Raw genomic sequence first — 19208 nt, 5'->3', positions numbered from 1 at the left:
ATTGTGGTTATGACTTGGGTTGATAACCACAAGGTTAGCAGTTCAAAACCACCAGCCACTCCGAGGGAGAAAAATGGGACTTCTATTCCCGTGAAGAATAATGATCTTAGAATCTCGCAGAGGCAGTTCTATCCTGTTCTATAGGGCCGCTATGAGTTGGCATCGACTCAATGGCAGTGAGTTTGATTGATATTGTCTCTGGTTTGTTCACATCTTTTGCCCATACTCATTGGGTTGTTTGCTTTCTTCTAATTATTGAGTTTTGAGACTATTTTATGTATTTGGACTACAAGTCCTTCATTAGATATGTAACTTGCAAATATTTTCTCCAGTCTGTAGCTTCTCTCTTTCACACACTTAACAGACTTTTGAAAAGCACAAGTGCTTATTGTTAGGTCAGGGACAGGCTCTCAGGGCCTCAACCCTTCTCCCTGCATGTACAGACAATTCTCAGAACAGGCTCCAAGAATAACCACCTTTCCTCCCACCAGCAATGGCTGGGCAATTAGACTAAGGAAATATGACAGCAGTGGAAAATCTCCAGCAGCTGCAGCCCCTCCCTTTCCCCAGAGGGTCCCTCTTTGGCCCCTTCTTTAAAAACCCACCACTCTCCTCACCGGGTGTGGCTTCCATGGACTACTTGCTAGACCACAGAACCTCGTCCGGGAACTTCTTTTCTAATAAAGAGCTGTTACAGCTTCTTAACTTTTCCTCTCTTTGTTTGTCCTTGTGCCTCAGTTTACCACTCATTTGGTGCCAAAACCCGGGAGAGAAGGGGTCCTGACATGCCCCCACCCCATCTTGGGTGAGTGTGGCGCTCTCCTCCCGAACCTCTGCCATCAAGTCCTGACTTGCCAAGACTCCGGTTAGTACTCTGTTCTGGGTCTTGTCTCACCTTGGCTTCAGCAAATCCTCGCTTTCCATGGGGCCCCCTACCCTTTGTCTCTGTGTTTCCTTCCTAGGGTTTCTGCCAATAACAGGACTGTTGTCCCTGGGTTTGGCAATCACTGTGCCCTCAGACTGGACTAGATGGCAGAAGACATTTTGGGGCCTTTTCTACTTGTTTGTGTGCTTTGTGTTTTCAGCTCTGTGGTGCCTTCTCTAACATCTTCTACTTCCCCTTTTCTTATCCTGGACAGAGGCCTCTGACCCACACTCTATTTATCGGCCACAGAGCAGGCTTCCTTCCTCAGCTTCCTTTGTGCCTCTCTCTGCCCAATGTCCCTGTCTGCCGAACAAGCCACAGATCTGCACCAGGGAACCTTCCCACCTCTGAGAGCCCAGGACTCTCCCCAGGGTCTCTGACTCTGATTGGGATGCCCCTGGAGTCAGTGGACCTTCCTCTCACTCCAAAGGCAGCTAGCGAACTCGGGGGCGCCCTACTTCCCCATCCGCTTTTCCACAGCTTGGGACACAACGAGAAGCCAATCCAAGCCCCCCAGGGACAGCCCTTTGGGGTGTTTGCTGGCCAATCTCTCCAAACTGGGACTGTCCCCAGACCTGCTCCCTAGGTGCCTGGTTTTCTTTTGTAACCAGGTGTGGCCTCAATACCTATTGGACAATGACTCTCACTGGCAAAAAACCCCGGTACTTTCTATTTTAATATTCTCCAAGATCTTGATAGCTTCTGCCAGCGTATCCCAAGTGGTCTGAAATCCCTTATGTCCAGGACTTTTTCTTTCTTTGCTCCTGTCCCTCTCTATGTACTACCTGTCTCCCGCCCAGGTGCTCCTAGCAAAGTCCCTTCCTCCAACTCTGCCACTCCCCAAGGAAAAAATTTTGTAATTTCCCCCATCTCCGTCTCCTCTGACACCCTGGAGTCACTGTCCCTGGTTTGAAGCCTTCCCAACTCTACGAGAAATGGCTGATACTGTCACTAACATCATTATTAACCAGATTGTTCCTAGATTTGGACTCCCCAATTCCATTCAGTCAGATAACAGACTGGGCTTTGTGTCTAAAATCACCCAGCAGGTCTCTTTTGCCCTGGACATAAAGTGGAAGCTCCATATACCATATCAGCCACAATCTTCTGGAAGGTGGACTATATGAATGGCATCATAAAAAGTCACCTATCAAAGCTTCGCTGGAGCTCCGCAAGTCCTGGGTGGACTCACTCCCCTGAACCTTAGCACACATCCATGCGGCTCCTTGTTCTCCCTCCTTCCTAAGTCCCTTTGAGCTAATGTATGACAGACCTTTCCTAATTTATCACAAGCTACTAATACAGCCTCCTTCTCTATCCACTTATTTGCCTTACCTTTCTCTTTTAAGACAGCATCTTCCAGAACACACAGATTGGTGCCTGCCCAGCCCAGACTCAACACAGCCTGACCTGCCTGCTGTCAGCCCTGGAGAATCAGTGCTCCTAAAAGAATTACAGCCACAACCCCTCCAGCCAAAGTGGAAAAGACCTTACACCATAGTCCTCACTACCCCTACAGCGGTTAAGGTACTTGGGGACCCCAACTGGCATCATCTCAGCTGAGTTAAGCAGATGACTCCAAGTTATGGCCCCCTGTATTCCACCCAAGTCCTGGGGCCCACTCACATTCGCTTTACTAGGGTGCCTCCTGCAAGGCACCCTAAGCCAAGGTAGAGCTCCAAAGCCCAGAGTAAACCCTTTGTGTGGGAATTCATCGTCCATGAATCTTATTGGCTAACAATGCTGCACAAACATATGTGGCTGAGAAAGGATATTGCTGCACGACAAGGTGCCAGTCACAAGTTTCAATCTACTTTCCCCCGGCACCCTAAAATCGATAGCTATATCCTTGGCGGCACAGCACCAAGCCTTCCGGCACCCAAGGATTCATCGGCAATATGTAAGAGTTCATCCTGGGAGTTTTGATAAATTAGACCAAGTGGTACAGGCGATCCAGGATAGTGAACAATCCTTAGCCAACCAGCTTGCGGCAATAGAGGGCTCAGCACAGACAAAACGTCCTGACAACCCATTCACCTGGGTAAAAGTGACTCAGGAGGCCGCAGCCCTCCTCAGTGTTTCAGGAATAAACAATATGACCACCTGCTTTCTCTGTGTCTCTTTACAGTACCCTCTACTAGCTGCTGTGCCCCTATTAACATTTTTCTCCCTCGGATAAGTCCGAGGAGTGCCTTGCACCCTTGAAGAGAATTCCTCTGTATAACCCCTCAAAGGCCAGCTGGAATAAAACCTATCCCATTTGCTATCAAAAACCTCCGGCCTCAAACTACCAGTGCAAAAGCACCCACAGTATATCTTGGGTTCTCAAAGCTCCCCCAGGCATGTTATTTTGGTACAATGGCACCCTTATCAAATGCATCAATGACTCTGTAGCAGGTCCTTGTCTCCCAATCACTATAGTTCCCCAAATTACTATGTGCGGGACTGCTGAATATGAATGGCTATGGGGTCTTAAAAATCAACACACACAACTACCTGCATTGGTTGGCCTTAGCTTCACCTCCTTGTTTGCAGCAGCTGGACTCTCTAGTGGGGGCCCTAGGCCAAAGTGTGCTCCAGGTACAAAATGTTGAGAAAAGACTCCAACTGGTCATGGACTCCACCTCAGAATCCCTAACCTCCTTACAACGGCAGCTTACTCCCCTCGCACAAGTAGCCCTCCAAAACCGTAGGGCACTAGATCTCCTAACCATGGAAAAAGGTGGTACCTGTGTTTTGAGGAGAAGAATGTTGCTATTACATCAATGAGTCTGGAGTAGTAGCACAGAATGTAAGAGTTCTTAACAAGATGGCGGACGAGATCAGGAACCACCAATGGGACAGTACCTCATTAACTTCTTGGTTTCAAAACCCTCTTGTCTCCTGGCATCTCCCTTTGGCTGGGCCACTTGTGGTCATATGTTTTCTGTTGTTCATAGGCCCGTTTTTTCAAGTTTCTCTAAAACAGAATAAGGGACATAACTAATTTAACTGTTAACCAGCTTCTTTTACACCCTTACAGCTCCTGCCTACCAAACCTGACTCAGCACACTCCAGCCTGTAGCCTGTCGCCCACCCCCACCCCCTGTCAGCAGGAAGTAGCCAGAATGTCTCATGTCGCCCCCTATCACCAAAAGGCTGGGATGTCGGGTCAGGGACAAGCTGTCAGGGCCTCAACCCTTCTCCCTGCACATACCAGGAAACAAAGCTGATGGACAATTCTTGGAACAGGCTCCAAGAATAACCATCTTTCCTCCCTACCTGCAACGGCTGGACAATTAGACTAAGGAAATATGACAGCAGTGGAAAATCTCAGGCAGCTGCGGCCCCTCCCTCTCCTCAAAGGGTCCCTCTTTCGTCCCTCCTTTAAAAACCCACCACTCTCCTGACTGGGCATGACTTCCCTGGGCTCCTTGCTAGACCATGGAACCTTGTCTGGGAGCTTCTTTTCTAATAAAGAGCTGTTACAGCCTCTTAACATTTACTCTCTTTGTTCTCTGCCTCAGTTTACCTCTCACTTATGTTGATGACATATAATTCTTCAATATTTTCTTTCATCGATTGTGCTTTTGATAACTTATCTAAGAAACCTCTGCCTAACCCAAGGTTCCAAGTATTGCTCTTATGTTTTCTTCCAGAAATTTTGTAGTTTTAAGTTTTATATGTAGGTCTTGGAAAGATTTTTGGTTAATATTTTTTAATACATTGTGAGATATGGATCAAAGTTCATTTATTACATATGGATGCCCAACTATCCCAGCACCATTCGTTAACCATTTTCTCCATGACCTTTGCTGCTTTGTTGAAACTTAGTTGGTAATATTTTGTGTGTATTTCTCAACTCCCTATTCTTGTCCACTGGTCTATGTGTCTGTCTTAATGGCTAGTACCACCAAGTCTTCATTACTGCAGCTTCCTAGTCTTGAAGCCAAGTACAGACCCTGCAGCTTGCTCTTTTTCAAAATTGTTTTGGCTATTCTAGGTGCTTTGTGTTGTTACATGAGCTTTAGAATTTGTCTTATCAATTTCTACCCAAAATGCCCACTTAGATTTTGAATGGAACTTGGTTGAATCTATAGATTAACTTTAAGGAGAACTGACCTTGTAACGATATTGACTGTTCCGTCCTGTGAACATGGTATTCTCTCCATTTATTTAGGTTTTCTTGATTTCGGCGTAGAGCCCTGGTAGCACAGTGGTTACCCATTGGGCTGCTAACCTCAAGCTGGACAGTTCAAAGGAAGAAGATGAGGCTTTCTTCTTCCATGAAGACTTCCAGTCTCAGAAACCCACAGAGGCAGTTCCACTCCGTCCTATAGGGTCTCTGTGAGTCGGAACCGACTTGGTGGCAGTGAGTGGGTTCTAACTTGGCAGTTTTGTAGTGTTTAGTGCACCAGGGTACTAAACTCTCCAGCACTCTTCCGTCAGTTTGTCATTCTGTGGTGGCTTGAAGGTTGCTGTGATGCTGGAAACTGTGGCACTGGCACTTAAGATACCAGCAGGGTCACTCGTGGGGAACAGGTCTCAGCTGAGCCTTCCATCTAAGAAGAGACTATGAAGAAGGAATACGTTGTCCACTTCTGGGGAATTCGCCACTGCAAATCTTGTAAATAACAGCAGAACGTTGCAGATATGGTGCCGGAAGATGAGTCCCTCGGTTGGAAGGCAGTCATAGTAGAAGAGCTGCTTCCTAACAGTAGAGTAATGGATGGAATACAGCTGGATGCTATGGATGAATAAAGCTTGGGAGCCCATCATTTGCTGGTGGGATTGTAGTAGCTCTAGGAAAAGTTTAAACAGCCTTGCCAAGAGTGAAGCCACTTTGAGCTGACAGAAGACATTATGAACTATAAATGGACTAGCTATGAACTATAAATGGACTAGCTGATATTAAGGAGGAGGCTGTGCTGACAAGTGCAACGGAATGTACCAAAGGTAATGTATGTTCAGAAGTCTTGGAAGAACAATCAGAGCGATTATTGTCCAAGAGCAGTTATTGTTTGACTAACAATGGCTAACCACAATATCCTACTTCTGTGCTCGGCTTGCTTGCAAACCTGCATGTTGCAACAGTATGAAAATCTTTGGAAAAGTAAACGGGGGACTGTTCAGTCTCCTCTCAAAAGAGCTGACGGTCCCTGCGCAGGAAATAAAACTCTTTCTTTTGAACTTGTTGGCGGTCTGGGTTGTTTTCTTTCTGGGAACAGACAGTAGGCTACAACAGGATGTAACTCAAAATGAAAAGAACCAAACCTCAAGATGCAATAGTGTAGGATTCCTTGGATTCATCTGCTTCTGTAGCCACCAGCGTGTGGTCTTCCTATGCCTCCAGCTTAACCTCTGACCCACAGACTTGGAACTTGCCTGGATTTGGACTTTCCAGCTTCTACAACTGTGTGAGCTATTTTCCTAATATAAAGGTCTCTCTATATATACGTAGAGCTATATCTCAGCTTTTGCTTCTCTAGAGAGCCCAGCCTAAACCAAGGTGCTTGACACAAGCCATGATATTTCTGATCACCTCATATGCATAAGGAAGCTGGAAGACCACAGGATCGATGTATTTGGGTTATGATGTTGGCAAAGAACACTGAAAATATCCAGGATTGCCAGAAGAACAAAAAAACATTGGAATAAGTCCAGTGAGAATTCTCTTAGACATAGGCACATGTTATCAGGAGATCGGTGCCTGGAAAAGGACCTCATGCCTGGTAAGGCAGAGGGTGTGGGATGCAAAAGGGTTTTTCCCAGGCTCCCCATATTGAATGCCTGGTCCAGGCTGCTTGCTAGTGCATGGGAGGTCAGCTGCTTAGAGGTATTCTCCCTGAGGGCATCAACCATCTAGAGCAAGCAAGCACTATATTCTGTCCCACTGTAGATGGGGCTCATACCCTGCTGATAAGGATAGTGATTGTTTCCCTGAAGGAGAGCCCAAAGACAAGGTCAAGCCAACTCAAGTAGAATCAAGTTTAGGGTGCCATCTTGAATCTAGGATCCACCCATCTTGACATGTGTACCCCTAGTCCCTCCCCTTCCTATTGCATATAACCCCTAGATCATCCTCCTCCTATTGCCTATGTTGCCTATATTACAACCCTTCCTGTTACATATGTGGTTACCTGTAATCAGGGGGGCTTGCACACCCATAAGTATATAAAAGCCTTGGGTTAGAAATATATACTCTCGCTCTGCACGGACCTGGCTGCTGAGATCATGGCTGTCCCGGAGGTGAGCATGCTGTCATAAAATGTGCCTGACTCCTTTATTTTACTTTCTCTCCCATCTCTCTTATCTTTTATGACTTTACTATGGTCTTTATGTATTATCACTATACAATTGTGCCTATGGACCTTGCGGTTGTTAGAGGATGGTTTACTCTAACAGCAGAGGATTAATCAAACAGAGAAATACCTTCAACGAGATGGATTGGCACCAAATGTGGTTGCAATAAGCTCCCACGTTGCAATTTTGAGTATGGTGCGGGACTAGGCGGTGTTGTTGTTTTGCATGGGGTCACTATGAGTCAGAACTGGCTCAGCGGTGCCTGATAACCACTGGGTAAGTAAAACAGTATTGCTGTAGAAACATTTTAAAAAGAAGATTGTAAAGTTAATTTTTCTTGACATATCCTCCATCTAAGTCTACACTCACACTCTTCTGAAGGTGGTGTTCCCATCTCGTTGACCCTTCTGCTGGGAAGTGGATTAATAAAAGACTCTAATTCCCACCAAACTGCTTGGGTCTGGTAAGAAGGTGGGGGGGGGGATATACTGATAGAACTCACCTGTAATTAGGAATACCATCCTGATGCATTCTAAATGAGCCCTCTGAGAAACATGAGGGATCTCATTACCAGCAAGAGCCAGGTGTGGATTTTGTCCTCTGGACCCAAGATCCCTGTGCAGCAAGCCTCCAGGATCTAGAAGACAGCTGTACCATCAGAGGAGCAGCAGCCAGACTTGGAGCAGAGTGATGGGCTTCCCAACGGAGCAAGAAAAGATGAGTGCTTTTGTGCAGGAGGCTCGCTTGTGGAGTAGTGCGCTTCTGGCTGGGCACTTAATTGGGGAAGTTGGCCTTGTTGACCCACAGAAGTGGAGCTAAGCGTCTTTGGCCTGAGGCTTATGGCGAGGGGTGCCCTTGGGCATTTCATTCAGAGAGCTGGGTTTGCCTGAATTGAGTGCCTTTGGGTTGAGGTTTACAGCAGAGTGGTAGGCCCCTTTGAACAGTGATTAGCAGACCAGAAAGAAGTTCGTAACATATCCTGAGCATTTTTCACTGGCATTATTTGCTCACTTCCTTAACACTAGGTAAATGGGATGCATCATTTTGGCACATTTTTATTTCCTCAAGAAAAATTACAGAAACCATTTACATTTACCTCCTACCATTTATGCTGCCTTCTACCCATTTAGCTTGACAAAAATATATCCAAATTCAATTTCTTCTAAGCCTTCTAATCTCAAAATTCTCACTGTGGTATACCATCTCTACAGGTATGCATCAGTCTGACACCAACACATATTGAGCATTAATCCCAGGTTTCATTCGTGAAAGCATTACTTAACTCACAAACATAGTCCAAAAGTTCTTAGAAAGTGACATCAGATGTAAAGACCAACAGCGCAGCAGAGATGGTCATACTGACAGACCCAAGAGACTTACAGTACATTGAACCCAGTATCTCAAACGCTGTATCATGTTAAGTCTTATAAATTTATCTCTATAGTATCCCACAGTTCGTGTTATAAGTTAATGGTGTATCAGTATGTTGCCTTTAGTTTGGGGGAGCAACAGACGTGTGAAGGGGAACGATGAGGGCTGAGGAACGGATGGGGTGAGGCATCTGAGGCGTGCGGGCCTGGCTTCCCCTGTAGGATGGCAGCTGCACTGCCGGCACAACCTTGCTCCCAGGCACTGTCCTGGCCTTTCTCCGACCAATGCCGTTTCCAGTTTATTTAAAACTCATGAAAATCTATCAGAATTAGCCTATCAGAATCAGCAAATCCCCTCAAAAGCCACTGTTTTGATTGGGCTTTTTTCCCCACCCCCCTTAGGCACCCTAAAGAGACTAAGATGCGTGTATAACTGAGAGAGCTTGTTTGCAGTCATCCACCAAGGGAAGACATGGTAACATGTTCTGTTCACCATCAACCCATGACCCTTGTATACCTATTTACATCATCACAAAGGAATCACCATCGAGTCCACACCAACTCACAGGGACTCTGGGACAGAGTAGAACTACCCCATAGGGTTTCCCAGATTGAAATGTTATGGAAACAGACTGCCACAAGTTTTGAAGAGGCTAGTGTAGGGGTCGGCTAACTTGAGAAGTCAATCCTATTCCTCACAGCAATTTACAAATTAGTCGAGAGCCATAAATACATTCTTACAAACAAATGAAACCACCCTTATTTGAATAATATCCTTTACAATTTTTCAATTTTGTTTCAGAGCCACATGTACATACTGAAAAAGCCACACAGGGCTGACAGGCAGTTTGCTGAACCGTCAGGCTAAGTGAAGAGCTTGACTCTTAGTTTGGCTAAAATCAAAAGATGAGAGTTATGTGTTGGTGAGAAGGTGGGGAAGCTAGAACCCTCATGTACTCCTGGTAGGAAAGTGAAATAATGTAGCTGCTTTGGAAGTGTGCCAGTTCCTAAAGAATTCAATGTAGTTACCCTACTACCCATCATTCTACTCCTAGATAACTGAATTCAACCGAGAATAGAAAGTATGTGCCCATGCAAAAACTTGACACAAATCGTCATAGCAGCATTATCTTGAATGGTCCCCAACCAGAAACCCAGAAGTCCATTAATTGGATGAATAACCAAATTTTTGTATATATGTACAGTGGACTATTCACCATAGGAAAGAATGAAGTACTGACCCAGGCTACATGAACTATGCTATGTCAAAGGCATGAAAGGCCCTGTTGTATGACTTCATTTCTATGAAGGAGCCAGAATAAGCAAACCCAGAGATGCAGAAAACATGTTTTCCAGGAATGGGGGCGGCATGGTAACGGGGAGCGAAAGCTGATGATGTCAGTTCCGACCCACGGCAACTGTGCACAACAGAACGAAACACGGCAGTCCTGCGCCGTCCGTGCAACCGTTCCTGTGCCTGGGACCGCTGGGGCCGCCACTGTCAACCCACCTCGCGGACAGCCTTCCTTTTTCATTGCCCCTCCACGTTACCAAACATGATGGCCTTCTCCAGGGGCATCCTGACATGTCCAAAGTGTGTAAGACGACGTCTTGCCATCCTTGCCTCCAAGGAGCACCCTGGCCTTACTTCAAGTCATATCCGTTTGGCCTTTTAGCCGTCTTGGTACTGGGCAGCTAACTGGGTACTGGGGTTTACTGATCATGTGATGAAAATGTTCCAAAATTGATCATAGTCATGGTTACACAACTGTGGAAATATTGAAAACCACTGAATTTCTTTTTATATGGGGAGAAAAAAATGTCGAGTTTGGCAAAAGTTATCAACTTACAGATTGTGTTAGTCTGGGTACTTTACATGTATGAGAGAATTTTATATAAAGGTTAAGTGCACATCAAGAAAACATCCCATGTGACCTCCTCCCTGGGGGACAGACAACCAAAAAGTGGATGAAGGGAGACGTCGGACTGGGCAAGATATGACAAAATACCCATTTATAAACTATCAAGGGCTCATGCGGGAGGGGGGAGCGGGGAGGGAGGGGAAAAATGAGGACCTAATGTCGGGGGTTTAAATGGAGAGAAAATGTTTTGAGAAACGATGTACAAATGCGCTTTACACAATTGATGTGTGTTTGGATTGGGATAACAGTTGTATGATCCCCTAGTAAAATGTTAAAAAAAAAAAAAAAATTTAATCAAAAAAAAAAATAAAAAAGAAAACATCCCAACCCAGTGCTGCCCAAGCCCACAACTCCAACATTAACCCATATGTCCAACACCAACCCACAAAGTCCTCCTCTATCTCACAACACACACACAATGATGCCAACTGCAGGAGGAAAGCCTAATCAGTGAATGTGTAAGCATCTCAGCGCTGGCAGGGGCCTCCACACGGCTGCTCCACCCAAGACTGCATCGGGGTAGGTCCATGCGGCTTCTCCTTGGGGATGTCTTGGAGGAAGTGAGCCTTGCCAGCTGAAGCAGGGAACTGGCTAATGCAGCTGCACCCTGGTCCGACCATCAAGAGACAAAGAGACTCAAAACAAGAGACCGTCAAGAGACAAAGCAAGAGACCCAAGAACTAGAAAGACGAGGCTTACTGAGCCATTTCTCTCTCCACCCTTCAATTAACCCCACGTGTTTATCGGCCTGGTTGGCACAATACACTTTAACCATCTCAGAGATTCAAGTTGAGATAGGAATAGGATAAGTCAAAGAGCTTCACACCCAAACACCTGATATTCAGACCTCAGGCAACTAAAGACAAGTCTTGAAAGAAGTGAAAGAATGGCTATTTGCCTACCAGGGAGAAACCATTCAAATGACAGTGGATTTGCCTCCAGAATCCACGGAGGCAAGCAGGAGGTGGAATGTTTCAAATGCTAAGAGAAAAGAATTGCTAGCCTTGAGTTCTCTCCGAGGCGAAATTCCCTTCAGGAATGAAAGGAAAATGCGAAAGCATCGCTAAAAACAATAGGATTCTCTTCCCTCTTGAATTTTCTAGATTGTTTGATGGTAAATCAAGAAGCGCATCATCGATATGATTCTCAATGTGATAATGTGAGGTTTTCCCCTCACTGGAACTGGGGAGACCCAGGTAGTTCACTGGTGAGGAGTGATGTTTGCGTGGTGAGAACAGAGAGAACCCTAGATAACCACACAAAGTGAGAATGCAACAGCGTTTAACAATGTATCAGTTGCTCACCCACTGCCATCAAGGTGATTACAATTCATAGCCACAATACACCATTTCTGTGTGTGAAAACTCGGGGTGCAGATGGCCTCAGCTTCTCCTATGGAGCAGTTGGTGGGTTTGAAACACTGACCTTGCAGTGAGCAACCAATACCTATCCTACAGCCCCACCTGTAAATGTTTTTTACAAACAGTAAGTTTTCATTAAAACAGGGTGTACCCATTTTCCTCTACTTTCTATGACGTTGTTCAAGTTACTTTAAATAAAAATTAAAAATTTTTTAATTCACTGCCATAGTCAATTCCGACTCATCAAGCCTGGTCTTTCTCACTCAGAGTGACTGGTGGTTTCAAATTGTTGACCTTGTAGTTATCAACCCAATGCATAATCACTATATCAGGGTCTATATGCTCTGTAAAATAAAGCTAATAGCATTCACTTTTGATTAACTAGTTAATATACATTAGCTATGATGATTATAGCAATTATATATATCACACACTATTACTGAGTCAGATTTTTATCCTTGTCTCCCTAATTCATATACTTGTGCAAGTTTAAATGAAGATTTAAATTTGTTAAATGTGTTAAGATGTCTCCCTATATCAGATGATTAAAACTTCTGTTTTGGTCTTTTGTTTTTAATACAGTCTGAGCCAGGATGCAGGAAAAGATGAATGTATGTCACTTTGCTTCTCACAGTGACGGGTGTACAGCAGGACACAACAAGTGAAGCTACAATGGTTTACTGTTTGTGAAGAAAGAAGACCTGGCATTCCGAGGTGCAGGCGCAGTCTGTGGGAGGAGCTGGCAGCCCCAGGGCCGCGGCTCTAAGGCCGGAGGGCGCTTAGGTGGCAGCTCTCTTCAAGCCTGACCAAATGGAGCGCTTCATCCCCTGGGCTGTCTTCACGTCTTCCCAGTCAAGCCTGATGTCTGGAACCTCATCTTCTGGTTCTGGGTCCTTTCTCAAGGCCCCCTGGGGGGAGGCGACCACGATGGGCAGAGGGCCACATTCCTCCCGGAATTCCACCACATGGAGACCCTTCTTATCAGCCAGCTGCTGGTGAGTTTCCTGGGGAAGACCAAATTAAGAGCACCACGTCAGGACAAGGATGCACGTGCTTAGCTGGCACCAATTTAAAGAGCAGGCACTTTCATCAGAGGGGAGTCGCCAGTGAATACAAGTCACTACACTTGAGGGAATCTAAACACCAGACTCTGGGTGTTATGTACGAGGACGCTCCACGAAGTTCACAGACAAATGGAATCGAGACGTGACTGGACTTCTCCACCCACTTCGTGGAGCCCCGCAAATGCTGGGGCTAAATTAGGATGACTCGTTGTAGGTGGAACCCACACCAACCGGGATCCACAGTCTCCTAAAGGCTAGCAAACGGAGCCTCCTGAGCCGCTGCTCAGGCAGACCCCTGCAGTCACACCGCTTCCCTCAGCCTTGCCGTAGTACTGCGAGGCCGGTAGATGCCCAGGACTGCCGTCTGTACGGAGGAACACTCTGGCCTATTAAGGTTCACCTCTCCTCCCCTGTGCAGAGTCGGTAACCCTAGCTACCCAGGCAATGAGAAAACAGGCTCAGCTCCCAGTGAAGACCCCACCCTTGCGGGGAGAGGGGCCCAGGGGCCTCACCCTAGTTCTGGTCCTGACTGAAAAGACTGAACTTGGGAACCTTGAACTTTGCAGCTCCGTATTGCTGGACCCTTCAAACAAGCACAGATTCTTTTCCTAACAATGGCTTTGAAAAATGCTTCCTCTTGAAGCTTCCAAAGTTGCACTGAGTTAATCCAGCCACAGACCACGAAGACGGCCGAGTCCTCAGGTGACCTGCAGAGGGCGTCCAGGAGGCCTACGTCCACACGACTGAGCACTGCTGGGTCAGTGGGGTGCTTACCTGGCTGGCGAGTCCATGGAAGAAGCACCGCGTGAGGTTGAGCATGTTTCGGGACCCAGACACCTTGGCATACATGTCTTTGATGCCAATGAGTCGGCACATGGTAATGATGGCCCGGTGGCAGCGGAGGCCGTAGCCTGGGAAGGGGCAAACTGAGTCAAACGCTGGCCAGCGCCTGCAGCACAGGCACTCGGCCACCTGCTGCCTTCGTCAGGAGCCGGCCGTGATGCATTGCAAAACGAAGAGTGAGTGAGAATTAAGAGAGGGCTACAAGTGCAAGGAGAATTGTGAGACCCCTGTGAGTCCGTGGCCACCTCACACCAATACTAACCTAGCACTGTGACCCCTCTATCATCACCCCGGCTCCCTGTCCACTTCCTCCTGCTGGCCTCGCCAACACACCCTCTCCTGGAGCTCCTCCTGGGTACCGGTCCCTCTTTCTCCTCTCCAGTCACCTGCCCTACGCTTGCCCACCTGCCACGCTGGTTTTCCCGCGTCAGAACCCTGACATGGTGTTTCCGGGGGGTTCTCCCGGCCTCCCACAACAGTGCCTCTCGCCGTCCCGAGTGCTCGCAGAGACTCCTGCTCAGAGGCCTCCAGCCCGCAAAGGTGCCGTTCCTGCTCCCCACCGCCAACCTCACTGCAGTCACACGCTCGGTGGCACTGGAAACTGCTCATTTGCTTATCCGATGATTCCCCTCAGAAGAATGCGGGCGCCCTGAAGGCGAGGGTATTGTGGGTTTATCTGTATTCCTAGAGCCTCGGCCAGTCCCTGGCAAATGCACGTAGGAGTCAGGGAAAGGAAAAGGCCTGCGTTTAGCTCCAATACTGGATTAGCCAGACAGGAAACTCGGCACACCTCCCCTGCCCTAAGGCAGAAAATCTAGAAGCTGAATACCACTGGCTTTTGATACCCACAGGTGAAGACTCCGCTTTAGACCTAACGACACACTCATGAAGGTCTGTCCCTTCTGTGTGTAAGTCCATGAGCTGGCAGCTCCACGGCTATGCTAGGTCATCTGTCACGGGAGAGCTGGGCCTTTCGAGGGAGCTTAAGGCAAGTAGCAATGGGGTTGTTTACAGTTGTTCCTCTGTGTGGGGAGTTACATACACAGAGAACACATGTTTATGTATGAACACAATGCGTCCAGGTACATGTGTACATATGCGTGCCTGTGCGCGCACACACACAGAGGGTGCATGGCAGATTCTCGGGAAGGATGGGGAGGCAGGGTCCCTGCTTTGGGATGGCTCACCCACGGGAGCCCTCTGCAGGACCTTGAGCAGAGCTCCTGGGGGGCACCCACAGGGAAGGTGTGTGTAATCCAGACACCCCATGCCTGGGAGCCCTTATGTTGGTATATCCACATGGCCTAGGAAGGCTCCCAGGCAGGGCACGTCCAAACAGCATGCGTCAGCTCCAAGTGCTCCATGAGGGAGGAGCTACTGTGCTGAGGGAGGGGTCCTGCACTGTCCTGCAGCAGAGGTCACATGGGCTGGGGGTACTGCAGTCTCTGATGCCCTCTGGGAGACTCGCATTGCGGAGCTGTGCAGTCGCGCTGACCGCTGGGCCAAAGGGGCACAAACATCTCTCTTCCCCGTCCTATAGCCCGGCTTTCCCACTTGGCATTGAGAGTTTTCCAGGGCCGTGGACTGCTGGAAGGTCACCAGGCCTTTCTTTCAAAGAGCCCCCAGGTGAGTTTGAAGCACCAGCCTTTCACGTAGGAGCCAAACATCTAACCAGGGGCAACACACAAGGACCTCATCCTTTTTGGACCAACAACATCCATTACTGTCTCCTCCTCACAGAACGAGCGGTGCACCTAGCACCCTCAATAAAATGCAACACTGCCCTAGCTTCAAAATCAGGCTCTTTAAACCCAAGGCACAGGTGAGGTCAGAGGGAGTTTTGTGGAAGGTTAGCAACAGCAGAGAACCGGACAGAAGCATTATCATCTCTTTATGTTCAGCAAAAGAGAAGAGGCCTTCGGTTACCTCTGGGCTGTTTCTTCATCTTGATATGCGTCCTTTTAACCCTCAGGGAAATATCATGGAAGACTGCAGGGCGGAGAACACACAGGAAGATTCATCACAGACCGCCCTGAACAGCCAGTGCACTCTGACCCCAGATGAGTGATCGGTTTTATTCCATTTCATGCGAACCTCCTCAGGAGAGATGCTGTCTCCATGTTTTCCACATTTAGTTGTAAGCACACAGCAACAAACAGAAAAGCACACAGACACCCATGGAAGAGCACGCCCCGCGGCCTCCGCCCCCCCCCCCCCCCCCCCCCCCCAAAGTAAAGAGGGACTCACTGGTGTGGTCTTCATACCGCTCCACATAGTGCAGATAGTGGACTGCTCTGTTCTTCGCCTGACAGAAAGAAGGAAAGTACCCTTCTTCACACCACTGCCGACGTCTCACATTGTCCCCGGGAACTTCACAATTAGTTCTTAAAATAGCTTACTATGAAAAACAAGGTCTCAGTCACCTATGAAAATTTTAGCTCTGTGATGATTTCTAACCGGTAAGGACTTACATGGGCATCCTTCCCAGCAGCATCAAGCATTCGTCCATGCTCAAACTCCCCCAGCTGCCTCATCATGGTGGGAATCAATCCCAAGTGTAGGGAAATTAAGACAAAACACAGGTACTTCCGACAGAGGATTTTTTAAAAGTAATATTTAGCAGGAAGCTTCAAGCAAGGTTCTGGGGCCAATTCTTTCTCTCTCTTTCTTTTTCATGGCTCCTAAGGGTATTGCACATAACGTATTGATCTTTTACTGAATGTCAACAAAGGGAAAATGGACATACTTTTCTGAAAGCGTCCATCCGCTCAGCAGCTTTCCCAAGGGCAAAACCTGTAAGAGAAAAAGAAAAATCATGGAAATGACATACATTTGGCAAAAAATGTGCCTTCCACTACATTTCACATCTCAGCTCCCGCCATGTCTCCAAGCTCTTCTCCTTTCGAGCCCGGCCAGCAAAGCAGTGGTCCCAAACAGGCCAGGGCAGGAGGAGCAGAGATCTGATCACCCAAAAGTGTTACAGTTGAACAAATCTAGGAAATCCACGATTGGAAGTATAACATTATCTTTTATGACGCCAGAGAAAACTAAAGATGTTCAATTGATAAAAAATTTTAAAACAAAAGAAAAACCGAATACGAGTACCTCTCTAAGTAAACAAGGCAAATAGCTTTGGACCTTTTCCAGAACAGACTAAAATAACCAGAAATGGTAGGGCAGGATCGGTTAATGCTAGAAGAGAATTATAATTTCATTGGAGCTTTCAAATATGAGTCACATTTCAGTACACGGGAATTAAATCAGTGATAACTCTTAACAACTGAATGGACTAACAAAATGTGACATATGTACACAACGGGATATTATTCAGCTGTGAAAAGAAGTCAAGACCTGACATATGCAAACACGGATGGAACTTGAAAATATTAAGCTCAGTGTAATGGTCCAGGCACAAATATTGAGGCTTAACGAATATTGAGCAGTCCCACTTAACAGAAACACTGAGACTTGGCAATGGGTTTATGAGTGGTTTGGGCGGGGCTGAAAGAGAGGGCAGGGAGTTGTTCTGCAGGGGGCAATGAAATGCAGGTGCACCGAGACCGCGGCGAGGACTTCGCGTGTTTGGGCACACTCATCTCTACACTTACAAATGACTAAACTGGCAAATCTTTTGTCAACTGAGAGGGCTTTCTTTTAATTCTGTATTTCCACAAACTTTTGGAAGGCCCCTCATATATACTTAATCAAAATGCAGTTATTTCTGAGGATGTTAAATCAATGAAATGAGAGTTTTCCCCTGATATGGAAAGGCACGCACTGTTTGTTGCCACCATCTAATTGTCATTTTGAAGAAGGTGGTTTTTCAATGACACACAGGAAAGAACCCCAAGACCATGCTGCCTCCGAAAACAAGCGGGCCATCTGAGACCCAGGGACAAAAGGACTGTGGATTCTACTTAATTCCTAGTATTAACAAAGCAAATGAAACTACATTAAGTCCTAGTAGAAAACACAACTGAGCTTATTTATAATTTTCAAATGAAGGCTTTCTAAGCAAGACAAAACCAAACCAAATTCACTGCCATCGAATCATTACTGACTTATAGCAACACCCTGTGGGTTTCCAAAGACTGTACTGTTTATAGGAGTAGAAAGCCCAGTCTTTCTCCCAAGGAGATGCTGGTGGTTTCGAACTGCCAACTATGAGGATCACAGCCCCACACATTGCCACTACACCACCAAGACAAAAGCATGCGTGGAAAACACTGGTGAAGTGTTGTTGGGTGCTAGAGAGTCGCTGCTGATTAGCAGACAGGAGAACTGCCCCAGTGCGAGTCCCAGGCTGTAATCTTCATGGAAGCAGGTTCCCCTCTGCGGAGGTGGAGGGTTCTGATTAGCAGCCTACCACGTAACCGTGGTGAGAAACAAATTAAGATGAGCATGAGATTTTGAAAGGGTTTCTGTCCCTACCTTACATAGCTTATATCCATCCTTATATACATAAGGCAAAGAACAAATTTCTTAATAGAACAATGGGCAGAGGACATGAACTGACGAATTTCAAAAAGGAAATAATAATGGCCAATAAGCATGTAAGACTATCCAAGGACATGGAAATCAAAACGCAAAGGTAGTTTTCTCATATCAGGTTGGCAAAGGGCAAAGCTTGATCAGACCCAGTGCTGGCAAGGGCAGGATGAGACACACATACATTGATGCAGCCTCGGGGCGGGCGGGCAGTCTGGCAGGACCTGTCACATTAACATGCATACACTACTGAAGCAGCACTTTCACTGCAAGAACTTGTCCTTATCAATTTCTTTGCAAAAGCATTACAAGTGAGACGTATAAGAAACTCACATTCAGCAATAGGGAAAAGCCTATAAAAATTGTATTTATCCCTAGAAAACCAGGATAAAGAATAAGGAGTAAAATATTAAACAGGGAGCAAATCTATGGATATAATAAAACCTCCTTTGTATAAACTGGGGAGAAAGATATACTATGATCTATAAATACAAACTTTCTGTAAGGACACAAAGTAACAGTTAAGAGAGGTTCTCTTGGGAAGTAGATCTATGTGCATATATTTATAGGTTTAGTATTAAGGGAGCAGATGGACATTAGGCCTCCACTCAAGTACTCCCTCAATGCAAGAACACTTTGTTCTATTAAACTGGCATTCAATGATGCTCACCTTCCTAACACGATTGCTGAAGACAGAGTGGGTGCATAAGCAAATGTGGTGAAGAAAGCTGATGGTGCCAGCTATCAAAAGATATAGCGTCTGGCGTCTTAAAGGCTTGAGGATAAACAAGCGGCCATCTAGCTGAGAAGCAACAAAGCCTACATGGAAGAAGCACAGGAGCCTGTGTGATCACGAGGTGTCAATAGGATCTGGTATCAGGCATCAAAGAACAAAAAATCCTATCATTGTGAATAAGGGGAAGTGGGGAGCCCAAAGTCCATCTGTAGGCAAC

The 19208-nt window shown here is 46.6% G+C and overlaps 1 protein-coding gene and 1 long non-coding RNA gene across 2 annotated transcripts in view; both read right to left on the bottom strand.

The window, feature by feature from the left end:
• LOC123520952 overlaps positions 1 to 5163 on the bottom strand; it is a 7019-nt gene extending 1856 nt beyond the window's left edge. Inside the window, exons 1-2 of the long non-coding RNA XR_006679462.1 lie at positions 5027 to 5163; positions 3773 to 3884 (exon numbers count right to left, since the gene is read on the bottom strand). This is a non-coding gene — a long non-coding RNA (uncharacterized LOC123520952). The remainder of the gene's footprint in view (positions 1 to 3772; positions 3885 to 5026) is intronic.
• Positions 5164 to 12522: 7359 nt separating this feature from the next.
• The window catches only part of MRPS5 (mitochondrial ribosomal protein S5), a 19098-nt gene continuing 12412 nt past the window's right edge, over positions 12523 to 19208 (bottom strand). The window contains exons 7-11 of the mRNA XM_030888499.2: positions 16514 to 16560; positions 16015 to 16072; positions 15694 to 15756; positions 13699 to 13835; positions 12523 to 12864 (exon numbers count right to left, since the gene is read on the bottom strand). Coding sequence (XP_030744359.1) covers positions 12640 to 12864; positions 13699 to 13835; positions 15694 to 15756; positions 16015 to 16072; positions 16514 to 16560 — 530 coding nt within the window. The 3' untranslated portion in view covers positions 12523 to 12639. The remainder of the gene's footprint in view (positions 12865 to 13698; positions 13836 to 15693; positions 15757 to 16014; positions 16073 to 16513; positions 16561 to 19208) is intronic.

Source organism: Echinops telfairi, unplaced genomic scaffold, assembly GCF_000313985.2.
Source record: "Echinops telfairi isolate 266 unplaced genomic scaffold, ASM31398v2 ScPeMD7_7467;HRSCAF=8505_1, whole genome shotgun sequence".
Lineage (NCBI taxonomy): Eukaryota > Metazoa > Chordata > Mammalia > Afrosoricida > Tenrecidae > Echinops > Echinops telfairi.
This window is presented reverse-complemented; position numbering and strand designations above follow the sequence as displayed.